The sequence below is a fragment of the Sander vitreus genome, chromosome 22 (assembly GCF_031162955.1).
Source record: "Sander vitreus isolate 19-12246 chromosome 22, sanVit1, whole genome shotgun sequence".
In the NCBI taxonomy this organism is placed as follows: domain Eukaryota; kingdom Metazoa; phylum Chordata; class Actinopteri; order Perciformes; family Percidae; genus Sander; species Sander vitreus.
In genome coordinates this window covers 24,150,584-24,175,519 of record NC_135876.1, presented here as the reverse complement: position 1 = coordinate 24,175,519, position 24,936 = coordinate 24,150,584, and the positions used below count along the sequence as shown (strand labels likewise).

Here is a 24,936-nt window from a genome sequence, read left to right as displayed (position 1 = left end):
ACTGTATCTGAAGTCTCTTTTATATAGACCTTAGTGGTCCCCTAATACTGTATCTGAAGTCTCTTTTATATAGGCCTTAGTGGTCCCCTAATACTGTATCTGAAGTCTCTTTTATATAGACTTTAGTGGTCCCCTAATACTGTATCTGAAGTCTCTTTTATATAGACCTTAGTGGTCCCCTAATACTGTATCTGAAGTCTTTTATATAGACCTTAGTGGTCCCCTAATACTGTATCTGAAGTCTCTTTTATATAGACCTTAGTGGTCCCCTAATACTGTATCTGAAGTCTCTTTTATATAGGCCTTAGTGGTCCCCTAATACTGTATCTGAAGTCTCTTTTATATAGACCTTAGTGGTCCCCTAATACTGTATCTGAAGTCTTTTATATAGACCTTAGTGGTCCCCCAATACTGTATCTGAAGTCTCTTTTATATAGACCTTAGTGGTCCCCTAATACTGTATCTGAAGTCTCTTTTATATAGGCCTTAGTGGTCCCCTAATACTGTATCTGAAGTCTCTTTTATATAGACCTTAGTGGTCCCCCTAATACTGTATCTGAAGTCTCTTTTATATAGGCCTTAGTGGTCCCCTAATACTGTATCTGAAGTCTCTTTTATATAGGCCTTAGTGGTCCCCTAATACTGTATCTGAAGTCTCTTTTATATAGACCTTAGGGGTCCCCTAATACTGTATCTGAAGTCTCTTTTATATAGACCTTAGTGGTCCCCTAATACTGTATCTGAAGTCTCTTTTATATAGGCCTTAGTGGTCCCCTAATACTGTATCTGAAGTCTCTTTTATATAGACCTTAGGGGTCCCCTAATACTGTATCTGAAGTCTCTTTTATATAGGCCTTAGTGGTCCCCTAATACTGTATCTGAAGTCTCTTTTATATAGGCCTTAGTGGTCCCCTAATACTGTATCTGAAGTCTCTTTTATATAGGCCTTAGTGGGTCCCTAATACTCTCTTTCTCATGGGGGGGGGGCAAATTCTCTGGGCGGGCAAAGCAGAGAAAGGGGAAGTAACCTTTCCCATTATGATGTCATAAAGGGAAGATTCCAGATCGGCCCATCTGAGCTTTCATTTTCTCAAAGGCAGAGCAGGATACCCAGGGCTCGGTTTACACCTATCACCATTTCTAGCCACTGGAGGACCATAGGCAGGCTGGGGGGAACTCATATTAATGTTCCTCATTAAAGTGAAATTTTCATGCCATGGGACCTTTAAGATGATTTTTTTCTTTGGCATTTTAGGCCTTTATTTGATATGACAGTTAAGGCATGAAAGTGGAGAGTGAGAGGGGGAATGACTTGCAGGAAAAGGCCGCAGGTCGGAAATAAACCCGTGGCCGCTGTGTCGAGAACTGAGCCTCTGTATATAGGGGCACGCGCTCTACCAGGTGAGCTGACTAGGCGCTCCTGAGTTTTTTCTGTGGAAAATCTGTGGGATTCTGTGTCCGCACATTCCATTTGGCCCTGTCTTTGAGATTAAAACCATTAAAATAAAAATAAAACAAACAACATATCAGGAGAGACTCCCAACAGACACAGAAACTAAAACAGAACACAGACAAGAAAATTTGAATTTAGAGAAAGAAAAGCCACAAGATCAAACACACACACACACACACACACATTGTGGACAAAAACACACAGGTCGTGGCATGCAGAGACCTTCGGGGGCATGTCGTCATCCTGCCGCAGCCAGGAGCTGCGGTCCAACTTGTCGAGGGGGGGCGCCAGGCGGGAGAGGGGCAGGGGAGGAGGGGTGTCGGACGTGGGGTCAGAGTTCTGCCGGGGCATGGGAGGCCGGGAGGGGGAGGGCGATGCCGAGGAGGAGGACACGCCGTGGGGGTCGTACAGAGACTGGGAGCCTGACAGGCCGTGACTCTTCACCTGCACCAGGTGGGCCATCTGCACACACACACACACACACACACACACACACACACACAGGCGCACACACACACACGCGCGCACACACACGCGCACACACACACACACGAGCCACACACACGAGCAGGAAACAGGCAGGGTTGAGGAGGAAGAGCAGGATCAGGATGCATTCACACAATGTGATCAAGATGAGGGAGGAAGAGTGATGCAGGAGTGATGAAGAGACGGGAGAGAAGGAGAGGAAGGTAAGAAACACGTGACTCAGGGTGCGTTCACACCAGCCAAACAATGTTTGCTTCAGCAACAACCACATTTCCTCTAACAACCCTGAAAATACAAGCTTCTGAGCTCCAGCTAGAATGGAAACGCGAGTCTGTAGACGAATGTTAACGTCTAGAAGCCAACTGTTCTTTGTCCTTGTAAGGTTGAGCCAAACAAACAATGACTACGTAGTCTCGCTCACAGTTAAGTAGGCGGTCCTTAATGTGGTCCAGTACACAATGTGGCCATATGTGGCCTGAACTGTCTCCTAACTGTGGTCTGAGTGATCGGATCTCAATGCGTCCTGGGTGCATTGTTATCGGATCACTCACATGGGATTTTAATAGCATGTCAAAACTTCATGTCCTTGGAAATGATATAAATACCAGAGAAACAGTCAAAACTACAGGCTCCACACTTCCTTTCAGAGGTCCCTTTTCCTGCAGCGTACCACATCCTCATATTGGAGGATTCAATCTGAAAACCCGCCTTTTCTACTTTCACACAGACCAAAGAAACCAAACTTAATGTGTGAAGGCACCCTGAGGGATGTAAGTTTGTGTCTCATGCTAACACACACACACACACACACACACACTCCCACGTAAAGACATAGTAGGACACACACCTGAGGTTCGACGGGGCGGTGCATCGGCGGGGTCCGGGCCTGCTGGATGCCTCCGCTGCTGAAGGACTCGGAGCGGGGTGGCAGCGACGGGTCCGAGATCCGGTTTGAGACTTTGTGCTGCAATGCAGGAGAAGTCTGTCTGTTCATCTTATAATGCTCCTCCACCTGACACACACACACACACACACACACACACACACACACACACACACAACACAGTCACTCACAGCATGCTCTGAGGTATATGTAAATGGTTTCATTCCATTTAGTACAAACTGCTGTGCTTCATGAGTTGTGATTTCTGTGATTAGGCGTGAGATTATCCAGATGTTGGATTTCCAGACTTAAAATGAAAGTGCATAAGAAAGATGCAATTGCGTGTGTTAAACGTTATTCTTTACTCGTGCATGAGGTACGTTTTGGTGGAGTGAACAGCATCCATCCTCTTCAGGATTGTTTCACTCGATGAGCAGGACGTGTGACATCATATCTAATCATATTGTTTACGGAGATATTTTAAATCTACAGCAGCAAATCTTTTCTGTTGTGCACAACTGATAAACACACTTTTATACACTTTTTTTTAATATTTAAAGACTCAGTTTCATTTTTGTAGTTTGTATGTTATTAATGACCTAAAACAAAATGACATGAGTCGACAGGTTTTGTTGTCGCGGTATTGATGCTTGATAGCTTTAGCTTAATCGATAATAGTCAAGAGCAACGTTACTGAGACATTTCATATATATCGCTGCACGATATGAGAATTATTATTTTTTTTTTTTATTGTGATTATTTTGACTGATATTGCGATTGCAATATGACTCATGATATTGGAGGGAATGATCATGTTTGTATCATTATTCTCATTTTCATCGACTAATATTACATCTTAAAAAATGTTCAAAGATTATAGTGTGATTTTTGCGAGGATCTGTACCAAACAAAGATCTGTAGGATGGGAGTTGTAGCTCTAATTTCATAGCCGACAGCTAACAAACTAACTTTTTAGACGTCCAAGTTCCTCCTCAGTCATTTACAAAAGCAGCACGTTTCAGTTCTAACGGTCATTCATTTGGAAAAGGCTGCCGCTGCAGACATGGCCTGCGCTCCTTCATGCGTACATTAATGCACTGAGGAGCGTCTTTTCTCTAAACGCTGGTCATCTGTTTTTAGAGTGGAGCATTGTGTCTGTGTGGGATTTCTTCCTCTGAAGCTCGGAAGGAAATCCTGGGAGGCTGAGACGAGGGTAGACCTATCTGTACAGAGTGTGTGTGTGTGTGTGTGTGTGTGTATTTCCATGCGGGGTGTCCAGAGGGACAGAGACTGATATAGCTGCAGCTGCCCTACATCCGTCCACCGGCTGCCACCAGAGGGCAGGCCTGGAGATCTGCCCTAAATGTGTGTGCAGACTCTGGGGACGGGGCTTTGAAACTAAACCCTCCCTGATCCATTGGAAGAATTAATTAAATCTTTTGCGCAAGTCATTGAAACAGGTTTAACCCTTTTGTTGTCTTCCTGTCGACCAGGCAACTTTTAATTTTTCTGGGTCATTATTTAGGTTTTCTTTCCGTCGTCTTTTTCGACACGTCTGTCGTTTTTTTGTCACTTCTTACCAATGTTTTTGTCACATTTTTCCTGCGCTTTTTTTTTGACGGTTTTCTGTTGTTTCCCCCCCCACGTCTTTGAAGCTATTTCCAAAAGACAAAAAAAGCCCATAAATGGATTTCTCTACTTGAAACTTTGAAGTTAATATGAGATAGCCCTTTTTATATGAAATATGGAGCAATAACCTGCATTCTTCTGCTGGGACTTTACTAAACTTACATTTACGCTCAAATCTGAAAGGTAACACACATCCAACACCCTAGTAAGCACATCTACAAGTGTGTAAAGTTAAATACAACTAATAAACATATAACACAATAAAAGAGAGAAAAAGGGGAAAGACTCTAACAACAGTCAGTAAGATGAAGCTTGAGCTGGTGGAAGATAGAACCTGTTAAATATATTATCCCATCACACCACAACATGCAACAAAACAGCAGCTCTCAACCTTAATACTAAACTAAAAACATCGATTTAAGCTCTACCGATTCAAAATCGATTCCTATTTTTTTATAAAAAAAATTAAAAAAAATAAATAAATAAATAAATAAATAAATATATATATATATATATATATACACACACATTTTATACATCATATACATGTTTGTTTTTGTTTTTTTTTAATCGAGAAGCAGTTTTGAATCGAATCTTGAGCCTGAAAATTGATATCAAATCGTGACATTTTCTGAATCGTGCACCCCTACTAATACATCCCCATTTCACCGTTTTAACCTGGAGAGGAAGCCCACACCAAGAAAATATTCTTATCTCTACAAGAAATGACTGTTGAAATGATTTCTTATTTGACATAGTTATGGTAATAAGAAGCACCAGATTGAGAGCCACCGCAGTAAGACCCAGACAGAGTCAGTAACCCGTCAAATGGAAAGTGAAGGTTTGACATCCAGACGATTTAGAGAAGAGTACATGTTAACGTGCAGAGGAGGAAACTTGACAAAGGATTAAAAGAGATGAAAAAGATGGGTGTTTATTATGTGGAAATAATGCTTGCCAGTAGCCACAAACCTTTAATCCCCCCCCCCATCCAAGGAGTTCAATCTGCCAAGACCAGAAGACTTAACAACTCATTGGACCATGCTGCCATTGGCCTTTTAAATAACTCACTAAATGTGATTTTTATAGTAATTATTGTTTACGGTTATGTGGTTACTGCTGGCTGTACAACAAATTGCCCCTCGCTGATAACAGAGAAAACTTTAAACCTTAATATGATTCAGCACTATTATACAAGAGGTGGGAGTTAGTTTTGGAAGCACTGATGGCACCAATCAAAGAGGAAATGAATCCAAAGATCCCCGGGAGAAATAGTGAGATGAAGGGGGTGTGAAATTAAACAAACAGGAGTCCACATTATCACGTCTGCCGCCAGCCCAGAATGAATGCGTGCGAGTCCACCTGGTTAGAGAAATAAGAATGTTACGAGTGATTAAAGAGGGAATCGTTGCACCGGCGGGGGTTAGTTAGTAAGCCAGCCTGCAGAGACTGCGGGATCAGAAAGGAGACGGAGAGAATAAGGAGTAAAGAGTGCGTTCAAGCCTCCGACTGACCCGCCGGCCGGGGGTCCGGCCCCTGGAGTCGGGGCTCCTGTTGGGGCTCTGCTGGCGCGTCTCTGGGACACAGGTGACATGGATTTGAGGCAAGTGGTGGTGATCGCTAGTAGGACTGAGATGAGGAGGATAGGAAGGGGGGCGAGGGCGGGGAGGTTTGTAACCGGGAAGTAAGAGCAGGTTGCTCAGGATGCCGCTGTCGCTCGTCTCCCTGAAGGAGTGGTATTTCTTGGGAGGGACGCGAGGCGAGTTGCTCTGAGCTCGACGCATCACCTGGGGGGGGGGGGCAAGGCAGGTGTTTATGAGACAGCAAGCTGAAGGAACATGTGCAGTCTGGAGACAAGGAGACTGGGGGGGGTCTATGAGGGTCTTCGGTGATGCAACTAGGCATGGGCCGGTTACCAGTTTCAAGGTATAGCTTTTCCGTCGTACTGTTCCTTTAGTATGAGCGTTTTTTTTTACGAGTGGTCAGGACAGAAAGTGCAGTTTAGTAATCCCTCTCCCTGCCAGTGTGCAGTGTGTTTTGGAAATGAAATACATTGTGTTCACTTGAAAAAAGTTGTTTTTTACCCAGACATTTAAAAAAAAAGGAATACATTTTAAAGCTGTAATTGCGATACCGCAATACCATGAAACGGTGATATTTTTGCTGAAGGTTATCATACCGGCCCACGCCCAGATGCAACGCGAGAAGCATTCACAAGAAGCGTCTTCATAAAGATTGCAGCCAGCTGGAAATGTCGCCGTTTAGCTGCTGTTTGCGTAAAAAAAACAAAAAAAAAACACAGAGCTGACAAATGGTTTCAAATGTACTTTACAAATGCAGTACAGTTTGAGCCGCTGTGTATCTCTCAGGTGACAAAAACAACCACATCTTTCTGTGACTCGAACATGACACCATCTAAATGGATTGAAAACAAAAACCTCTTCTTTAAAACCAAGACAGTGTCCTGACAGTCACCTACATTTGGAAAAAAATACCTCATTTAACTTTCATTCTGTCAGTATCTCTCCTTTTCAAGTTTAGTGGAAAATTCAAAAGTGGCATGTGAAGCACTAAATAGCAAATAAGACCTAAACGAGTTTCATTCCAAAATGCTTTGACTGTATATACTGTACAGAAGTGAAGAGACCTTCTGTACTCACACATCTCTGACAACAGCCTTACTCTTTAAAGGTCCCATGGCATGAAAATGTCACTTGATGAGGTTTTTCAACATTAATATGAGTTCCCCCAGCCTGCCTATGGCCCCCCAGTGGCTAGAAATGGTGATAGGTGTAAACCGAGCCCTGGGTATCCTGCTCTGCCTTTGAGAAAATGAAAGCTCAGATGGGCCGATCTGGAATCTTCCCTTTATGACATCATAAGGGGAAAGGTTACCTCCCCTTTCTCTGCTTTGCCCAACCAGAGAATTTGGCCCACCCATGAGAAAGAGAGAGAGACATCATGGCTTTCAAACGAGCAAAGTGGCAGTTGGTCAAGGCCACACCCCCACCCTCCACCTTGCCCCCCCCTCTCCTCCTCAATAGCTTCAGATACAGTATTAGGGGACCACTAAGGCCTATATAAAAGAGACTTCAGATACAGTATTAGGGGACCACTAAGGTCTATATAAAAGAGACTTCAGATACAGTATTAGGGGACCACTAAGGTCTATATAAAAGAGACTTCAGATACAGTATTAGGGGACCACTAAGGTCTATATAAAAGAGACTTCAGATACAGTATTAGGGGACCACTAAGGTCTATATAAAAGAGACTTCAGATACAGTATTAGGGGACCACTAAGGTCTATATAAAAGAGACTTCAGATACAGTATTAGGGGACCACTATGGTCTATATAAAAGAGACTTCAGATACAGTATTAGGGGACCACTAAGGCCTATATAAAAGAGACTTCAGATACAGTATTAGGGGACCACTAAGGTCTATGTAAAAGAGACTTCAGATACAGTATTAGGGGACCACTAAGGACTATATAAAAGAGACTTCAGATACAGTATTAGGGGACCACTAAGGACTATATAAAAGAGACTTCAGATACAGTATTAGGGGACCACTAAGGCCTATATAAAAGAGACTTCAGATACAGTATTAGGGGACCACTAAGGACTATATAAAAGAGACTTCAGATACAGTATTAGGGGACCACTAAGGACTATATAAAAGCATCCAAAGACCACCTTTAAATAATCAACATTTTTGGAATGAAACTCCACATTTCTGTCACATAAAAACATATAAGAGGAATTACACAGCCCATCAATTATTGACCCGTTGTTTGACCTAAACAGAAAAAAAGAATCAGAAAGCGTAATTTGAAGCGACAGCGTCGATGGACTCCTCTGCAGGTAGAGCGCTGGTGTAACCTGGAGGGCAGAAAACTCAAACACAGACAACAAACGCAGCAAAGCTCCAGGGAGCTCTGCTGGCCTTCAACCAGCCTCTTACACCTCTTTGTGTCTTTATGAATGAAAACTACCACTTTACAACTCCACTCTGTCACCGTGGCAGAGCTGTCAGTGCGCGTGTGTTTGTGCATACAAGTGTTTTGTTAACTAGGAGCTGCTCTGTGGGTGGAGTCCCGCCGGGAAAACCAAAGGTTTCCTGTTGCAAAGGTTCACTTGAGTGTCTGTGTGTGCACACGTCTACATGTTGGCAGAGCTGCCTGTGTGCCTGTGTGCGTGTGTGCATGCGTAAGAAATCTTTTGTCATTCTCATATATTAATGAATGTGTTTAACTGCTCTTTAATGTTTTATGTAAAGCACTTTGAATTGCCTTGTTGCTGAAATGTGCTGTACAAATAAAGCTGTCTTAGATACTGTAAGAAAATGTTGGATATTCTGAAAGTGTCCGTGTCTTGAAACCGGAAGCCTTAACTCCGCTGAGATCTAGAAAAAGAGATCTCCAGTGTGTATGTGTCTGTGTGTGTGTGTTACCTCTTTGGCCCAGGCCGGCTTGTCGTTGGTGCTGGGCGCCTGGTCTTTGTAGTGGTACAGCTGCTTCTTGTCCTGTGGCGGAGGCGGGCGCGGCGGCTCCTGCTGCTGCTGCTGCTGCAGCGACACCAGGTACGCCCGCTCCTGCTGCAGCTGCCTCTGCAGCCGCTCGGCCTGCCGCTGCTCCTCGATCTGCTTCCTCTTGTATTCCTGCACAGCAAACACAACAGAGTCCCGACGTGTCCCAAAGAACACAGCAAAAGCTGAAATATGACTGAACTTTGCCATGAAAGTGAAGCACATTTTGGGCACGGACATTACATTTTCCGCCGTGATCCAGCCATCTTAAATCTTAGTTTCATTTCAAAGCAAAACCTGACGAATCCCATCGACTGATCAGCCTGGACGCTCAGTTTGAAACAGTCATGTTTCTCACACCGTCTCGTAAGGTCAGAGGTCTGGCATTTATCTGAGCTGTGTGTGAACATCTGCAGCAGCCCATGTGAGAGAGAGTGTGTGTGTGTGTGTGTGTGTGTGTGTGTGTGTGTGCTTGTTTAACTATATTCGTGGGGTCCAAAAACTAGTATACTTGTGGGGTCCGGACAGCTTTGTGGGGCCAAAATGCTGGACCCCACAGGTTTAAAGGGCTGTTTGAGGGTTAAGACTTGGTTTTAGGATTAGGGTTAGAATGAGGTTCTGGTTAGGGTGAGGGTTAAGGTTAGGCATTTAGTTGTGATGGGGCTAGGGAATGCATTATGTCAATGACGGGTCCCCACAAAGATAGTGACACAATAGTCTGTGTGTGTGTGTGTGTGTGTGTGTGTTTTATATATATATATATATATATATATATATATATATATATATATATATATATATAAAAAGTGTGTGTTACCAGCAGTAAAGCCTGCTCCTGCAGGAGCTGCTGCTGCAGGATCTCCAGCTGCCTCTGTTCCTCCTCCAGCTGTCTACGGATATACTCCTAAACCATTCAGCAGCCGGGAGCAGCCGGGAGCAGCGTGAGGCGCAGCCAATCACAGAGCGCCAAGGCAGTCGAGAAGCAAACCGGAGCCCAGGCAACCAGTGACATCAGCAAAACAGGAGAAACAGGGAAAAAAAAGAAAATGAAAGAGAAGGAAAAGTAGATTCATTGAAAGAAGGATTTGGAGATAAAGAGAGAGAGAGAGAGAGAGAGAGAGAGAGAGAGAGAGAGAGAGAGAGAGAGAAGCAGTAGCAGCAGGGGTGTAATTAGTCGAGCAGAGAGACACGCTGAATGTCAAAGATCAGAATGAAATCAGCTGTGCGAGACGTAGAAATGTATGCTTGAAAAGGTAGAGCGTTAAGGGAGCGCTGAACTGCAGGAAAAGTTGACTATTAGTCATGCAGTCTTTTGCAAAGCCTCGTCTCCTTTGTGATACTGAAACATTACACATCTTCTATCTTTATAATTATAAGAATGCTGCGTCCAACTTAACCACAAAATGATTGAAAGATTTTAAATCTCCTTTTAAAGAGAAGAAGCAAACGTGTGGCAATCAGATCTGCAAAGATGAATCGATAATCAATCAAAATTAATCGGTTTGAGAAAACTTCTGTGATTCCAGCTTGTTAAATGTGAATATTGTTCTAGTTTCTTCCTCTGTCTCTCCTCTGTGACAGTAAACTGAATATCTTTGAGTTGTGGACAAAACAAGACATTTGAGGACGTCGTCTTGGGCTTTATGGGAAACACTGATCCACATTTTCTGACATTTTCTCCAAACTGGGGGCATGCCAACCGCCATCTACTGTAGCTAATACACTGAGGGCCAGATGCACTAACGCTTTTGCGCCCATTTCAGGCATATTTGTTTCGCTACGTGCGTAAAAGCATGGCGAGGTACGTACAAACAGGCCGCACTGAGGTAAAAGCGCAGACTGCCTGTCGCGGGGACTGAAAATGGCAAATTGCGCTTTTCCGTGTCATGCATATGCATTCACGGGAGGGTGAAGGGAAAGTGGGAGGTTCCCATAAAGAGGTGGGAGGGGAAGCGTAAAGTGCGTCTAATTATGTATTCCGCAGTATGTACAAAAAACGTCCGTGAAAAGCATGCCTGTATTTTACATTACATGTCATTTAGCTGACGCTTTTATCCAAAGCGACTTACAATTACTATATATGTCAGAGGCCGCCCTCCTCTGGAGCAACTAGGGGTTAAGTGTCTTGCTCAGGGACACATTGGTTGATGTATCACAGTGGGAATCAAACCCAGATCTCCCACGCCAAAGGCATGTGTCACATCCACTGCGCCAACCCCACCCACCTATTTTGCTGTGAACTTTCTCCGCCTCTTAAAAGCAGGTGTAAACCAGACACAAGCGGGTTTCCTGGCATATGCCTCCTGGTGAAATGGCAGCAGTAATCCGAGCAAGACGGAGACATAGGCCGAGGAGACGAGCTGAAAAGATTTTTGCCACAAGGATCACACTTTTTCAGTGGAGTGAACACGAAGTCATTAAGCGTTACAGATGAAGCAGCCATGCAATATTACAGTTACTGGAAGAAATCAAAGATCAAAGGTAGTGCAGCTGGAACCTTCTGTTCGAAAAGAAATTGACTTTAAATCTGGACTTCTAGACAAATCACCCCGCGGGGGTAAAAGCTGACGGACACGAGGATGTTCGCCACCAGGGCAAAACACATGATGGAAGAGTCCGGGAGCGTGTAGAAAAATCTCATTATGCACTTTTGTTTCTGCGACTCAGCGTTACAAATATCGGCATCAGGATCATTTCAAACTGTCATAGCATCAGCAGTGGGAATATCGCAGTCTGCACTCAGCCGTATCATAGCACCAGTACTTAACGCTTTGCTACAGAGCAGTTTACGGTACAGTGGGTACAGTGGTAAATAGGACGTAAGCTGAAGTATCACAGCGTGCGCTTTCTGCGGGTTGGCCATGGCGCTGACAACGCTACATTCGCAAATGTACGTACATCTGGCCCTCACAATGGATAAGCGCCTCATACAACCACACTTTAAAAGATCTGAACTGTCCCTTTAAGGTCTGTAGTCTGAGCGAAAGCAGAGCGATGATCTGTGGGGTTTTACCCGGCGAGAAAGAAAGAACAACTTATGTGAAGTCTGGTGATGTGCAACGGAGCGGTGAGTTTTAATGAGTAGAGAAGCCCCGCCCCTCTCTGGATGACACCTGTGATGTAACGTGTGTCAGGTGTTTTCCTACCTGTTCTCTCTCTGCGTGCCTCCTCTCCTCCTCTCGCCGGAGCTGCTCCATCTCTTCGTACCTCCGCCTCTGTTCTCGCTCCTGCTGCTTCCTCATCTCTCGCTCCCGGCGCTGTTGCTGTAAGTTGAGAAGATTTTACACACACCAACGCTTCGGCTCTGTGTGTGTGTGTGTGTGTGTGTGTGTGTGTGTGTGTGTGTGTGTGTGTGCACATCAGGTGTGTTTCTCTGGCATTTGGAGAAGCTGAAGTGCTAACATCACAGGTGTGGAAGGTTTTGCATGGAAGACGAGACATTTTATAATCAAAGCTGAGATGTTTTTTCAAAGGTGAAAACAAACGCAGGCTACAGCAGTCATTCTCATTCATCACACATGATGTGACGGGGCTTCATTGGTTTAATTAAGGCTACATCTACATAAAGAGGCGAAGTTCCTCCCCTTCCGGTGGACCTCACAGGACCTTAATTCGGAAAAAACGGTAGTGAACGGGGAGAGGCAAATTATTTTGTGATCCCGTTTGAACTGAGCCATGGATTCCAATATATGATGTTCGTCAACCGAAGAAAGTCTCAGTGAGCCGTAGGTTTGGTCGTATGACCGCTTAGTTTAGTGTGAAACTGCTCAGTGAACTACATCTCTCGTCTCACACAATTTACATCACCTAGCTAGCTTAGCTCTGTTCCACAACACATGTAACGTTATCTGACCTGATGTGTTTGACCCAGTGACGTGTTTTCAGCAGATAAACCAAAGAACAAGCGAGATCCGCTGCTCATTTGAGTAAGACGTCATCCATGCGACTTTGAAGTGTGGAGTCTCTCTAATCACGTATTTTTCTTATACTTCAACAGTTTGACAATAAACTGAGACTTTCTTGACTTACGAAATCATCTATTAAACTGATAAACATCATATGTGTAATCCATGGCTCAATTCAAAACGGGATCAAAAACATTATTTGTCTTTCCCCGTTCGCTACCGTTCATATTTTTTCGAAAGATAGGTCCCATGGACCGGAAGTAGAAGGGCGGGACTTCGGCTCTCTATTACTACGTTTCGGTTTATTGACGAATATGTTTTGCTACGTTTACGCCTCGCGCCCACACTACTCCGCCGTTTTCGAGAACCCTAAAACGGACACATTTGGAAACGCTGCTCTCCCTGTTTTGGTGTAAAAACTCCGGGGTCGCTTTGTAGTCTGGACGGACACAAACGGAGACCTTTGGAAACCACGACGCACGTCAGTCATTAGGTAGTTAGGTAGCTTACACACCTTTCAGTAACAGCTCCACCTCGTCATTGCTCCAAAACAAATCCCTGCTCTTACTTTTCACCATTGTTGTTCTTTTCACCATTTTCTGTATTTTCAACTTATACATCCATGATTTTCAACCGCAGAGTGACGTCAGGCAATCTGCTTCCTGTTTACTCCGCCACGCACATGCCCGGTGTGTGTGAACGGTCATGTGATAGGCCGTTGTCAGACGTGTTAATATGGAGGGAGATTAGTTCTGCTACTGGAGCTAACACTCTTGTGTGAACGGAGATTGTTTTTTTTGTTTCAAAACGCCGCTTAAAAATGGAAACGTAGTAGTGTAGTTGTAGCCTAACTCTTCATCTCCATCAGTTTCTCTTTCCCAGGTGTCTTTTTTCTTTCTAAATATTGGAAGATTGACTTTCATGCAGCTTTACCACAGCCTTGTACAGCAAGCTTCAGCTATGAGCTACATGTTTGCACTCACACATAACACAAAAAAACGTCTCATCATATAATGTTGCACAGGGGTCTTCAACGTTTTTTAGGCCAAGGACCCCTAGCTGAAAGAAAGATGGGGCAACGACCCTCCCACTACATATTGTATGAAATTTAGTTTGGCCTACAACAATAACGTGTATGGCTGCTTAAAGCCTTAATACATACCTTTTTGTGGTGCATACAATACTTAGCTATTAAAATAATTATTGACATTCGCACGGACCCTTTTTTCTGCCGTTAAACTAGCAAAAGTGGAATCCAATTACACGCCCTAAACGCACCAGCGCCAGGCGCTTCACGCCGTGCGCTTAGATGGTTAAAATAGGGCCCTAACTGTGTCTGTGGATGGCTACCTTACCTACAGGCCGACAAGCCTGTCATCAGTGTTGTTTTTAAAAACAAATCAGAACTAGGCCGATTTATCTTTGCTAATCATATGTTGGACTCATGTTTATGTTGTATGTTATGTATTTTGAACTTTTTAAAAGAAATGATTAACAATAACTTGGGCCCCCCTGCAGTAACTCTGAGGACCCCCTGTTGAAGAGCTCTGATGTTAGCCCAGAAATCTAGACCACCCTAGCAGCAGCAGATGTAATTTGCAGCCAGGGTCAGTCTAGCAACTCTCCGTTGGCTTACAAGCTGGAAAAACCAAACTCTGGTCAGGCCAATCACGTCGTGTATAGAGTCGGTGGGCGGGGCTTAACATAATGACGGCAGAGTTGCGATGATTCCGCGTGAATTCCCTGCTACTTGAAAACAAAGAAGATGGCTGCTGCTGCTGGAGAACAGCGGCCTTTGGAATCGGCTTTGGCTGCGACTCTGGAAGACTTGGAGTTCAGCTTTTCTTTGAGAAAAGAACAAAGAACGGCACTGAAGTCATTCTTAAAAAAGGAAGATGTGTTCGGAGTTTAAAGTTTAATCTATCAACTAGCGTTGCTCTGGTTGGTCTGGTTATCCCGCCCCTCGGATTGAGCCCTGCCAATGGTGAGTTCCCAGACCCAACATCTGGATGTGGGTCTGGCTCGTCAGGCTACTCTGATGTAGCAGATAAAACAAATAGAAAGCTAGAAGCTACCTCCTCCAGCCGTCGCCTCTGCTCTTTCTGCTCCTCGATGCGTTTCTGTCTCTCAGCCAGCAGCTGGCGCTTGTGTTCCTCGTTCTGCTGCTGCTCCAGCTGCTGGCGCCGGATCAGCTCCGACCGCTCCTTATTGGCCAGCTGGAGGCGCAGGAAGTCCCGCCTCAGCGTGGACTCCCCGGGGATGTTGATGATGGAACTAGAGGAGGAGCAGTGAGAGTGCAGAGTGTTCCTTATTTCATTTATTAATAACTAGGGCAGTGCCCGTTTGGAGCGCAGCCGTGTTCAGAACGGGCCGATTGCTTGGTTCCCCATATTTCATTTATTTTTTACAACTTTATTGTGTAAATTCTCACTGCATTCTCATCTGATGAAATACAAATCAATGTAAGGGTGTGGTAGAAATCTGTAATTAAGTTTTGTGTACCTGGGCTCTCCGACGTCCCTTTCTTCATCCTCCTCTTCACTCCCGCTGTACTCGTACTCGGTCTCATCTGGAGGAGAGAGAGAGAGAGAGAGAGAGAGAGAGAGAGACACAGACAGACAGACAGATAGACAGACACACACACTTCAGGTTAAGGCTGCGTTCAGACAGTCTGCGTCGGCTGTCCGGTAAATCACAGGTCTTTCTATTCATTTTGAATGGGGGTGGTGTATGGTGATAAAACAGTCTCATAAGTATTTGCAACTTGTAAAACACAATGCACAAATGAATGCAGAGTGATTCGTATCCATAAATCTGTGCTGTATCTGTGCCTCTAATTTGTGACTTGTGAAACACAATTCATGAATGAATGCAGAGCAATTTGTATCCGCAAATGCGTATGTGTCCGTGCGTACAAATTAGACACACGGACACAGATACGCATTTGCAGATACAAATCGTTCTGCATTCATTTATGAATTGTGTTTCACAAGTCACAAATTAGAGGCACAGATACAGCACAGATTTATAGATACAAATCACTCTGTATTCATTTGCAAATACTTACGAGACTGTTTTAGCACCATAGTAGTGTGTTTAGGCGGGGGGGACACTCCAAAAAACGTATCGGGCCTACGGCGAAGAGTTGAGACCGACTCAACTTTTGGAGAAACGCAACCCTGCGTCACGCTGCGGTGGACAATCATGTAACCTGCGATCAGACTTGTCGGTGTGTTTTGAGCTATTGTTTGAGGCGTTGTGAGGAAACAGGAAACATCACTGCCTCTATCTCTGCCACAAGGACGTTTTAAAACACTATGAGGGTAAAAAAAACCAAACACAAGCACTGAACTGCCCGGGAGTTTGTGTTAACTCACTCATCTCTTTTCTTTCTCTCCTGTGAAATAAAGCTGCCTTCAAGTGCGATCGGAAACGTCGTTATCTACAAACGATCTGACGGAAAACAGTAATAGTGAAGGAAAAAAGTCTACTTGTGCTACGCTGGGGGGAGGGGGGGGTTAAGAACACAACAGGACGGCACACAAGTGGGCCGTTTCATTGACACTCCTCTCGCTGCACCTCCCTGCGGCAAATCACCGGATCACTTTTTTTTTTGGTGTGAACGCCCCGTACACATTGTGTTCTGGTCCAGACGCTGTATGCAGCTGTCTGCAGCTGGGAGGTGAGTGAGTAGGGGTGCAGCCTGACTCACCCCTCTCCCCCCTCCTCTTTTTGGTGCGGTCGATGTGGTCCTTCAGCTGGATGCGGACCTGCCGCTCGTTGGGAAGGTCCCTGATGAACGGGTGTTTGAGCAGCTGCTCCGTGCTCGGCCGCTGACTGTGGCTCTTCACCAGACAGCTGTCGATGAAGGACTGGAACTTCTTCGACCTGGAGAGACAGACAGACGGACAGACAGACAGACAGACAGACAGACAGACAGACAGACACAGACAGACACACACACAGACAGACAGACACACAGGAAATTAAATATTAACACGACTGTTTTCCTATTTCCAGTTTTTCTTCCTTTGTCCTACGTGTTTTTGTTGCCCTCGCACAACTTAAAGAAAGGCACGCTGTCAGAAAAATCCATGTTGAACTAGTTTATTTTTAACTTTTAACCCCTAGACACATAGAAAACTGATTGCTGCTGCAGCTGTGTGTGTGTGTGTGTGTGTGTGTGTGTGTGTGTGTGTGTGTGACTCACCACTTCTTAGACTTGAGTCTGGGGGCAGGATTTCTGGGGATCAGGAAGAGCGCTCTCATTGGATGCATGTCGCACAGAGCTGAGGAGGAGGACAGAGTAAAGGAGAGGAAGAGAGGAGAGGAAATGGAGGGGATGAAAAGAGGACAAAAGGACGGGAGACGAGATGAGACAAGAGGAAAGGAAAGGAGGAGACAAAAAAGCAAAAACCAGGAGAGGAGAAACGAAGGGGAGAAAGAGAGGAGAGGTAATGAAGGGAAAGGAAGGAGACAAAAGGAGACATAACCGGATGAGAAGACGAAAAAGAAAGGAACAAGAAAGGACAGGAGACAAGGAAAGAAAAGGAAAGGACAGAAGAGGAGAGACGAGAGGACAAGAGAAAAGGAAATAAGGAAAGGAAAGGTAAAGAAAGGAAAGGAGATGAAGGGAAAGAATGCAAAAAAGGAGAAATTACCAGATGAGGAAAGGAAAGGACAGAAAAAGAGAGGTGACGAGACATGAGGAAGGAAAGGAAATAAAAAGGAAGGAAATGGGGAGGAAAAGAAAGGAGATGAAAAAAAGCACAGGACACAAGAGATGAGATAAGAAGAAAGGACAGGAAACAAAAGGACAGGAGATGATAATAGAGGACAGGAAAGGATAAACAGGAAAGGAAAGGGAATGACAGGAGAGGAGAAGAAAACAAATGGAGGAAAGGACAGGAGAGGAGAGGAGAAGAGAAGAGATGGAGGAAAGGAAAGGACAGCAGCGGATCGGAGAAAGGACAAGAGGAAAGGAAAGGAAACAGCAGGAGATGAGATGATAAAAAAAGAGGACATGATAGGATAAAATGAAAGGAAAGGGAATTAGAAGAGAAGAAGAGGAGGAACGGAATCAAACGAACAGGACAAGAGAGGAGGAAAAGGATAAATAATGAGAGAGAGAAATTTAGACTTTTAACTACAAGACAAAGTGTACTCTGTCCACTGCTAATAGTTGAACGAGTCCAATGGTTCACACTTACGCGGCGCTCCCTCGGCCATCTCTATAGCTGTGATACCGAGCGACCACAGATCACTCTGCAGAGAGAGAGAGAGAGAGAGAGAAACTGAAAACTTTCACATCCTAAAAACCTGTTACCGACTTCACACGTCAGCTTTTAACTTTCAGTGTTCTTGTTAAATGATGAAAAATACAGAAAGTACACACACAGACAGACAGCCAGACAGACAGACACACACACACACACACACACACACAGAATGTCACCCATCTGTATTTGTAGACAACAAACTCCATTTTATGTGGATGTTTAGTTTCTTAGTTTATTTTGAACATGAAAAAAAAAATTATAATAATATATATATATACACATAAATGTTCAAAAAGGAATAGGAAGAAGTTCAAAAAACAAACTTTTCTGGTCCTACCCCCTTTTTCTATTTGTATCCTTTAGTTAAAAAGTTGATGCTTATACACATACATATATATACCGTATATATCTACCTACCTACACTCACATAAACACATGCATACAAAGATGCATACATACATGCATACACACACACACACATATTTACACTTTTTTTTTCTTTTCCATCCTTCTTCGTTTCCGTCTATCTATATCAAACCTAGACTTAGTTTATAAGCCCAGTATACAATACTAACACCTTGAGTCCTTTTCGTATCCATTCAATATATTATTTTTAAATTGTCTCTTAAAATTGCTCATTGTTGTACATGATTTCATCTCTTCACTGCAGCTGTTCCATATGTTGAGAGTCTAGGAGGTTTTCTTGAAAACGTAAAGCCCCAGAGGGTCAGAGCTAATGGTGTCAACAGAGCAGCGCTCGCCCTCCACGGGCTCGCCACAGAGATTCATCCTGTCCTCATTACCGCACATCCTGCCTGCAGTAATGACGGCAGCATTCAGGGTTTCTGTGAGGACACTAGGGCTCGTTATCGCTCAAATCATTTCAATACCGATACCATAAGTGGTGGAAGAACTATTCAGATCCTTTACTTTACCGTGAGTCTGATACCAGTTTCTGAACGATACTGTTTTACAATACCAATTTTATAAAATCCATTATAAAAAAAAGAAATGACAACATTACACATTACGGTACAAATCTTCTTATTTTTTCAGCTTCTTTACACCTATGTGACACACACTGTGAACACACACACACACACACGGTTTACCTTGAAGTCATATGTGGCGTCGGGGTTCTCGTCACAGGCGATGACCTCGGGGGCCATCCAGTACGGCGTCCCGATGAACGTGTTTCTCCGCCCCACTGTACGATCCAGCTGAGCGCTCACACCAAAGTCCACTACACACACACACACACACACACACACACACACACAGCAAATGGGTTTAATTGTAAGCTACTTTCACTACCTTCATTACCTTTGTAAAAATGTCATTTCTGATCACTAAACAGTATTTCTGGCTGCGTGTACAGTATGCAAAAAGGCACTGTGTGTGTGTGTGTGTGTGTGTGTGTGTGTGTGTGTGTGTGTGTGTGTGTGTGTCCTCTCACCTAGTTTAACCTCTGCGTTCTCCGTCAGCAGCACATTCTGGCCCTTGATATCTCTGTGGATGACCTTGTGCTGGTGGAGGTGGGTCAGACCCTGGAGACACAGACAAGGACGAATACTGACTACTTCCTATGACAACTAGAGAACTATGATGGAAAAAATGGTGTGCTGCCCTTGTTTCATCAGCAGAACACAGACTGTAGTCGACAGTTTCCTGTCTTGAATTTATGATTTGGATTTCTTCTACTTTTTGAGAAGAATAAAATGCCCCATTCAGGTCTTATGTGAATCGAAAGTTTGAAAATAATTAAAATAGTCTATAAAAATGTTATCATTTAATTTAAAAGCTTTAGTGCGTAACTTTTTGATATTAATGAACGTCCGTTACATTCAAGCCGTTGCCAAATGAGTTGCTACAAAGCTAATTAAGACTATCAGCTCCACACAACTCTCTCTGTGTTTCTCAGTATGACTATGTTCAGAAGATTGTGGCGTCGAGCAAAGATAATGACCTCTTCTGAAGAGTCCATAATGTTTTTTTAATCCTCCGTGTCCTCCTTGGCTACAAGCAACTGCGTGGAGGAGGGGTAGGCGCACGTGCGTGATCACAGAAGGCTTGTATCATGTCGATGCGCTGACACTTTTGTTGCCATTACTTAGAATTCCTCATGGGGGCGACAGAAACTACAGACTATAACTTTAAAGGTGCACTATGAGTTCCTGCATGGTTTCAGCGCGATTTTTTGTCTCAAAACGTAGGCATCTCTCCTTGATCCACTAGCTGCCTGCCTCCTGAATACACTGTAAAAAAAACAAGGGCGAGCTTGCTCTGTTTTGTTTGAAATCGACTTGGAACGTCAACAGAAGTGACCATGCAGGAACTCATAGTGCACCTTTAAGGTAATTCGCGTTTTTTCACCAATCATCTTTCATTCCGTCTATTTTGACGGAAAAATATATGCATACAACTCATTCATTTATTTTACCAAAATAAGGTGTTCCTGAGGGAACGTTCTTAGGTTCCTTCATGTTTGCAATTATTTCCCCACCAAACATTTCTTTTTTTAATATAACACCTACAAAACATTTTGTTTTCATGCTGACACACTGATAACTAGTGGTGACGTTGGTTGTAATATCAGTTCTCACCCTGAGGATCTCTCTGCAGACGTAGGCAATCCACTCCTCCTTCAGAGTGTTCCCTTTGGTGTTTTTGATCAGATCCGTAATCGAACCAGCGCCGCAGAACTCCATCACCAGCTACACACACACACACACACACACACACACACACACACACACACACACACACACACACACAAACAACGTTACTGTACACATTATCATACATCTAGTCACTTTATTATACTATCCATTGATCATGGTCCCTTGTGTTTAACCTTTATTTAACCAGGTAGGCCGATTGAGAACATATTCTCATTTGCAGCGATGACTTGGCCAAGACGAAGCATAAACGTGCAAGACAACATAGAGTTACACATTTAATACGCAAAATATAAACATACAAAATAATTAAAATAAGTTATAGGAAGTTCCTTGCCTTTTTCCCAAAAGAAGACTACCAAAAGCTATTTAAAACAATCATGATAACCCCAAACATCCCACTATATAGGCATGGTTTTTTTGTGGGGAAGGGGAGTGCAGGGGACACATCCCCCTCAATACTTAATCCTTGTGTTGTCTTCCCCCAGACTGTAAACTTGTTGTACTTCCAGGTCAAAATTGCAAATGAACTTTTTTTGGCTCTTTTTCCAACGTTTTTTGACGCTTTTTGAAAAGTTTCTGTCACTTTTTTCGACGCTTTTTTAAAATACATGGTAAATAAACATAATTTAAATGGCATAATACCTATTTTTTTTGGTTTAAAAAAAAACACAAATTGTGGATTATTTTGACTGATGATTAATATCAGAGGATGTTGAGTGGATCACAGTGTATTTCAAATGCTATAAAATTGAAAGAAACTCAAAAACACCCACAATTCAATGAAAATATTCATTAATTTTACCTGCCAAGAATGTTACATGGCTTCCATATAAAGTACATCCACGCATTCATGTTATGTTGGGGCAATTTGGCAAAATGGGTCAAATTTGACCTGAGGACAACACAAGGGTTAAAACGTGTATTTGTCCCCCAATAAAAAGACAAAGTGGCAGAGGACTTTTATTTCAACTAACTGCTAAAACATGACTCATAGACGCAACAATGCCTCCGGTGAAGTAGGTGGTGACAGTATGCAACCGCAAAAGCAATGTTTGTAATCTGCCATAAGCAGAAGCAAAAATACATGATTAAAGTATTGGTAAAAAAAAAAAATGGTAAACTGATGAAGAAAAGGCACAAATTGGTGCAGAAAAAATTCCCCAGAAGGCAGGAAATTAAGTGTTTGACACTCCAGATGTCTTGGGGGAGGACCCCTAGATCCCCCGCCTAATGTGTCTAAAAAAACTCTACGCCTTTGAATGAATATAAAAGATTAAATCTTTCTAACCACCATCGATGGTAGAAATTCAGGTATTACAAAATTCATAGAACCATGGAAGTCATTTAAACAGAAATTGTGACATCAATACTTTGCGACTAACAGTAGCCATTTTTAAAGGGGGTTTGTTCAAGCTCAAATTGAGTGTTAAAATGCTCATATTATGTTTATGTTCTTTCCTTTATTGTGTTATATACAGTCAGGTCCATAAATATTGGGACATCGACACAATTCTAATCTTTTTGGCTCTATACACCACCACAATGGAGTTGAAATGAAACGAACAAGATGTGCTTCAACTGCAGACTTTCAGCTTTAATTTGAGGGTATTTACATCCAAATCAGGTGAACGGTGTAGGAATTACAACAGTTTGTATATGTGCCTCCCACTTTTTAAGGGACCAAAAGTAATGGGACAATTGGCTGCCCAGCTGTTCTATGGCCAGGTGTGTGTTATTCCCTCATTATCCCATTTACAAGGAGCAGATAAAAGGTCCAGAGTTCATTTCAAGTGTGCTATTTGCATTTGGAATCTGTTGCTGTCAACTCTCAATATGAGATCCAAAGAGCTGTCACTATCAGTGAAGCAAGCCATCATTAGGCTGAAAAATCTAAACAAACCCATCAGAGAGATAGCAAAAACATTAGGTGTGGCCAAATCAACTGTTTGGAACATTCTTAAAAAGAAAGAACGCACCGGTGAGCTCAGCAACACCAAAAGACCCGGAAGACCACGGAAAACAACTGTGGTGGATGACCGAAGAATACTTTCCTGGTGAAGAAAAACACCCTTCACAACAGTTGGCCAGATCAAGAACACTCTCCAGGAGGTAGGTGTATGTGTGTCAAAGTCAACAATCAGAGAAGACTTCACCAGAGTGAATACAGAGGGTTCACTACAAGATGTAAACCATTGGTGAGCCTCAAAAACAGGAAGGCCAGATTAGAGTTTGCCAAACAACATCTAAAAAAGCCTTCACATTTCTGGAACAACATCCTATGGACAGATGAGACAAAGATCAACTTGTACCAGAGTGATGGGAAGAGAAGAGTATGGAGAAGGAAAGGAACTGCTCATGATCCAAAGCATACCACCTCATCAGTGAAGTATGGTGGTGGTAGTGTCATGGCGTGGGCATGTATGGCTGCCGATGGAACTGGTTCTCTTGTATTTATTGATGATGTGACTGCTGACAAAAGCAGCAGGATGAATTCTGAAGTGTTTCGGGCAATATTATCTGCTCATATTCAGCCAAATGCTTCAGAACTCATAAGACGGCGCTTCACAGTGCAGATGGACAATGACCCAAAGCATACTGCGAAAGCAACCAAAGAGTTTTTTAAGGGAAAGAAGTGGAATGTTATGCAATGGCCAAGTCAATCACCTGACCTGAATCCGATTGAGCATGCATTTCACTTGCTGAAGACAAAACTGAAGGGAAAATGCCCCAAGAACAAGCAGGAACTGAAGACAGTTGCAGTAGAGGCCTGGCAGAGCATCACCAGGGATGAAACCCAGCGTCTGGTGATGTCTATGCGTTCCAGACTTCAGGCTGTAATTGATTGCAAAGGATTTGCAACCAAGTATTAAAAAGTGAAAGTTTGATTTATGATTGTTAATCTGTCCCATTACTTTTGGTCCCTTAAAAAGTGGGAGGCACATATACAAACTGTTGTAATTCCTACACCGTTCACCTGATTTGGATGTAAATACCCTCAAATTAAAGCTGAAAGTCTGCAGTTAAAGCACATCTTGTTCGTTTCATTTCAACTCCATTGTGGTGGTGTATAGAGCCAAAAAGATTAGAATTGTGTCGATGTCCCAATATTTATGGACCTGACTGTATCTTTTTTGTGCATGTTATAGGTTTACAAAGTGGAAAAAGCCCAAAGTCCACCCCAAAGGGACTTACCATCTCCAACAGAAAACACTGTTCACAAACAGCTCCAAACAGCTCTATTGTAGTCCAGCCTTTACTTCAGAGACAAACGTCATAATATAATATCATAATGCTTGCCTAGCTGCTAGCATGGTACGCCCTCATACTCTGCTTCTGACTGGCTAGTAGTCCTTACCTAGGTACTGTCAGGGTACGCCTTCATACTCTGCTTCTGACTGGCTAGTAGTCCTTACCTAGGTACTGTCAGGACACGCCCTCATACTCTGCTTCTGACTGGCTAGTAGTCCTTACCTAGCTACTGCACATGTGCGACTCCCAACAAAGATGGAACAGAAGTGAGATGTCTCACTCTGTAGCTAAAACAGAGAGCTCAACACACAGGGTGAAAAGAGGAGCTGCAGCAATGTGCAGTACAACAAAATACAATTATGAACCTGCAAATGAGCATAATATGAGCACTTTAAGTTCTTCTTTTACACTGACACTTCTTTTACAGACACATGTACTGATGTACTGTACGTACCCACAGCTGATCATCTATCCCAGGAGGGTTTTTCTTGACGAAGGCTCCATAGTAGGTGGCGATGTTCCTGTGGTGGCTGTACTTCTTTAACATGTTAATCTCTGCTTTAATCTCCTCCTCCTCATCCTAAAACACAAACACACGGACACACACATGATGCTAATACACAAATTCTGTGTTTACTGAAATGTAAAATATTAAGAATCCTGCAGAGGAAATTAGATTAATGAAGAAAGCCCTCCAGCAGAGTGTAGGAAGGACAAGTGCTGCTCAAGTGTCCTCAAGCCAGGCACTGTAGGTGTGTGTGTGCATGTACAGATTTAATAAGGCTCTGTGTGTCTGAGTGTGTGTGTGTGTGTGTGTGTGTGTGTGTGTGTGGGTGTGTT

The 24,936-nt window shown here is 43.4% G+C and overlaps 2 protein-coding genes across 14 annotated transcripts in view; both read right to left on the bottom strand.

Annotated features, from left to right (window-relative positions):
* The window catches only part of tnikb (TRAF2 and NCK interacting kinase b), an 86,279-nt gene that overhangs the window by 32,629 nt on the left and 28,714 nt on the right, over window positions 1–24,936 (bottom strand). For 4 of the 13 annotated variants that reach the window (XM_078280810.1, XM_078280812.1, XM_078280811.1 and 1 more), the window contains exons 4-18: window positions 24,551–24,676; window positions 20,770–20,880; window positions 19,623–19,713; window positions 19,279–19,409; window positions 18,098–18,152; window positions 17,098–17,176; window positions 16,600–16,775; window positions 15,390–15,456; window positions 14,963–15,161; window positions 12,129–12,245; window positions 9,800–9,886; window positions 8,908–9,114; window positions 5,966–6,238; window positions 2,787–2,951; window positions 1,676–1,915 (exon numbers count right to left, since the gene is read on the bottom strand). In XM_078280810.1, the coding sequence (XP_078136936.1) occupies window positions 1,676–1,915; window positions 2,787–2,951; window positions 5,966–6,238; window positions 8,908–9,114; window positions 9,800–9,886; window positions 12,129–12,245; window positions 14,963–15,161; window positions 15,390–15,456; window positions 16,600–16,775; window positions 17,098–17,176; window positions 18,098–18,152; window positions 19,279–19,409; window positions 19,623–19,713; window positions 20,770–20,880; window positions 24,551–24,676 (2,124 nt within the window). The remainder of the gene's footprint in view (window positions 1–1,675; window positions 1,916–2,786; window positions 2,952–5,965; window positions 6,239–8,907; window positions 9,115–9,799; window positions 9,887–12,128; window positions 12,246–14,962; window positions 15,162–15,389; window positions 15,457–16,599; window positions 16,776–17,097; window positions 17,177–18,097; window positions 18,153–19,278; window positions 19,410–19,622; window positions 19,714–20,769; window positions 20,881–24,550; window positions 24,677–24,936) is intronic. The other 9 variants (XM_078280817.1, XM_078280820.1, XM_078280818.1 and 6 more) reach the window with 4 other exon arrangements.
* Window positions 14,299–24,936, bottom strand: part of lrrc31 (leucine rich repeat containing 31) — a 155,164-nt gene continuing 144,526 nt past the window's right edge. The window contains exon 11 of the transcript XR_013503837.1: window positions 14,299–14,680. The gene's annotated coding sequence lies outside the window, so the exon portion shown is untranslated. The remainder of the gene's footprint in view (window positions 14,681–24,936) is intronic.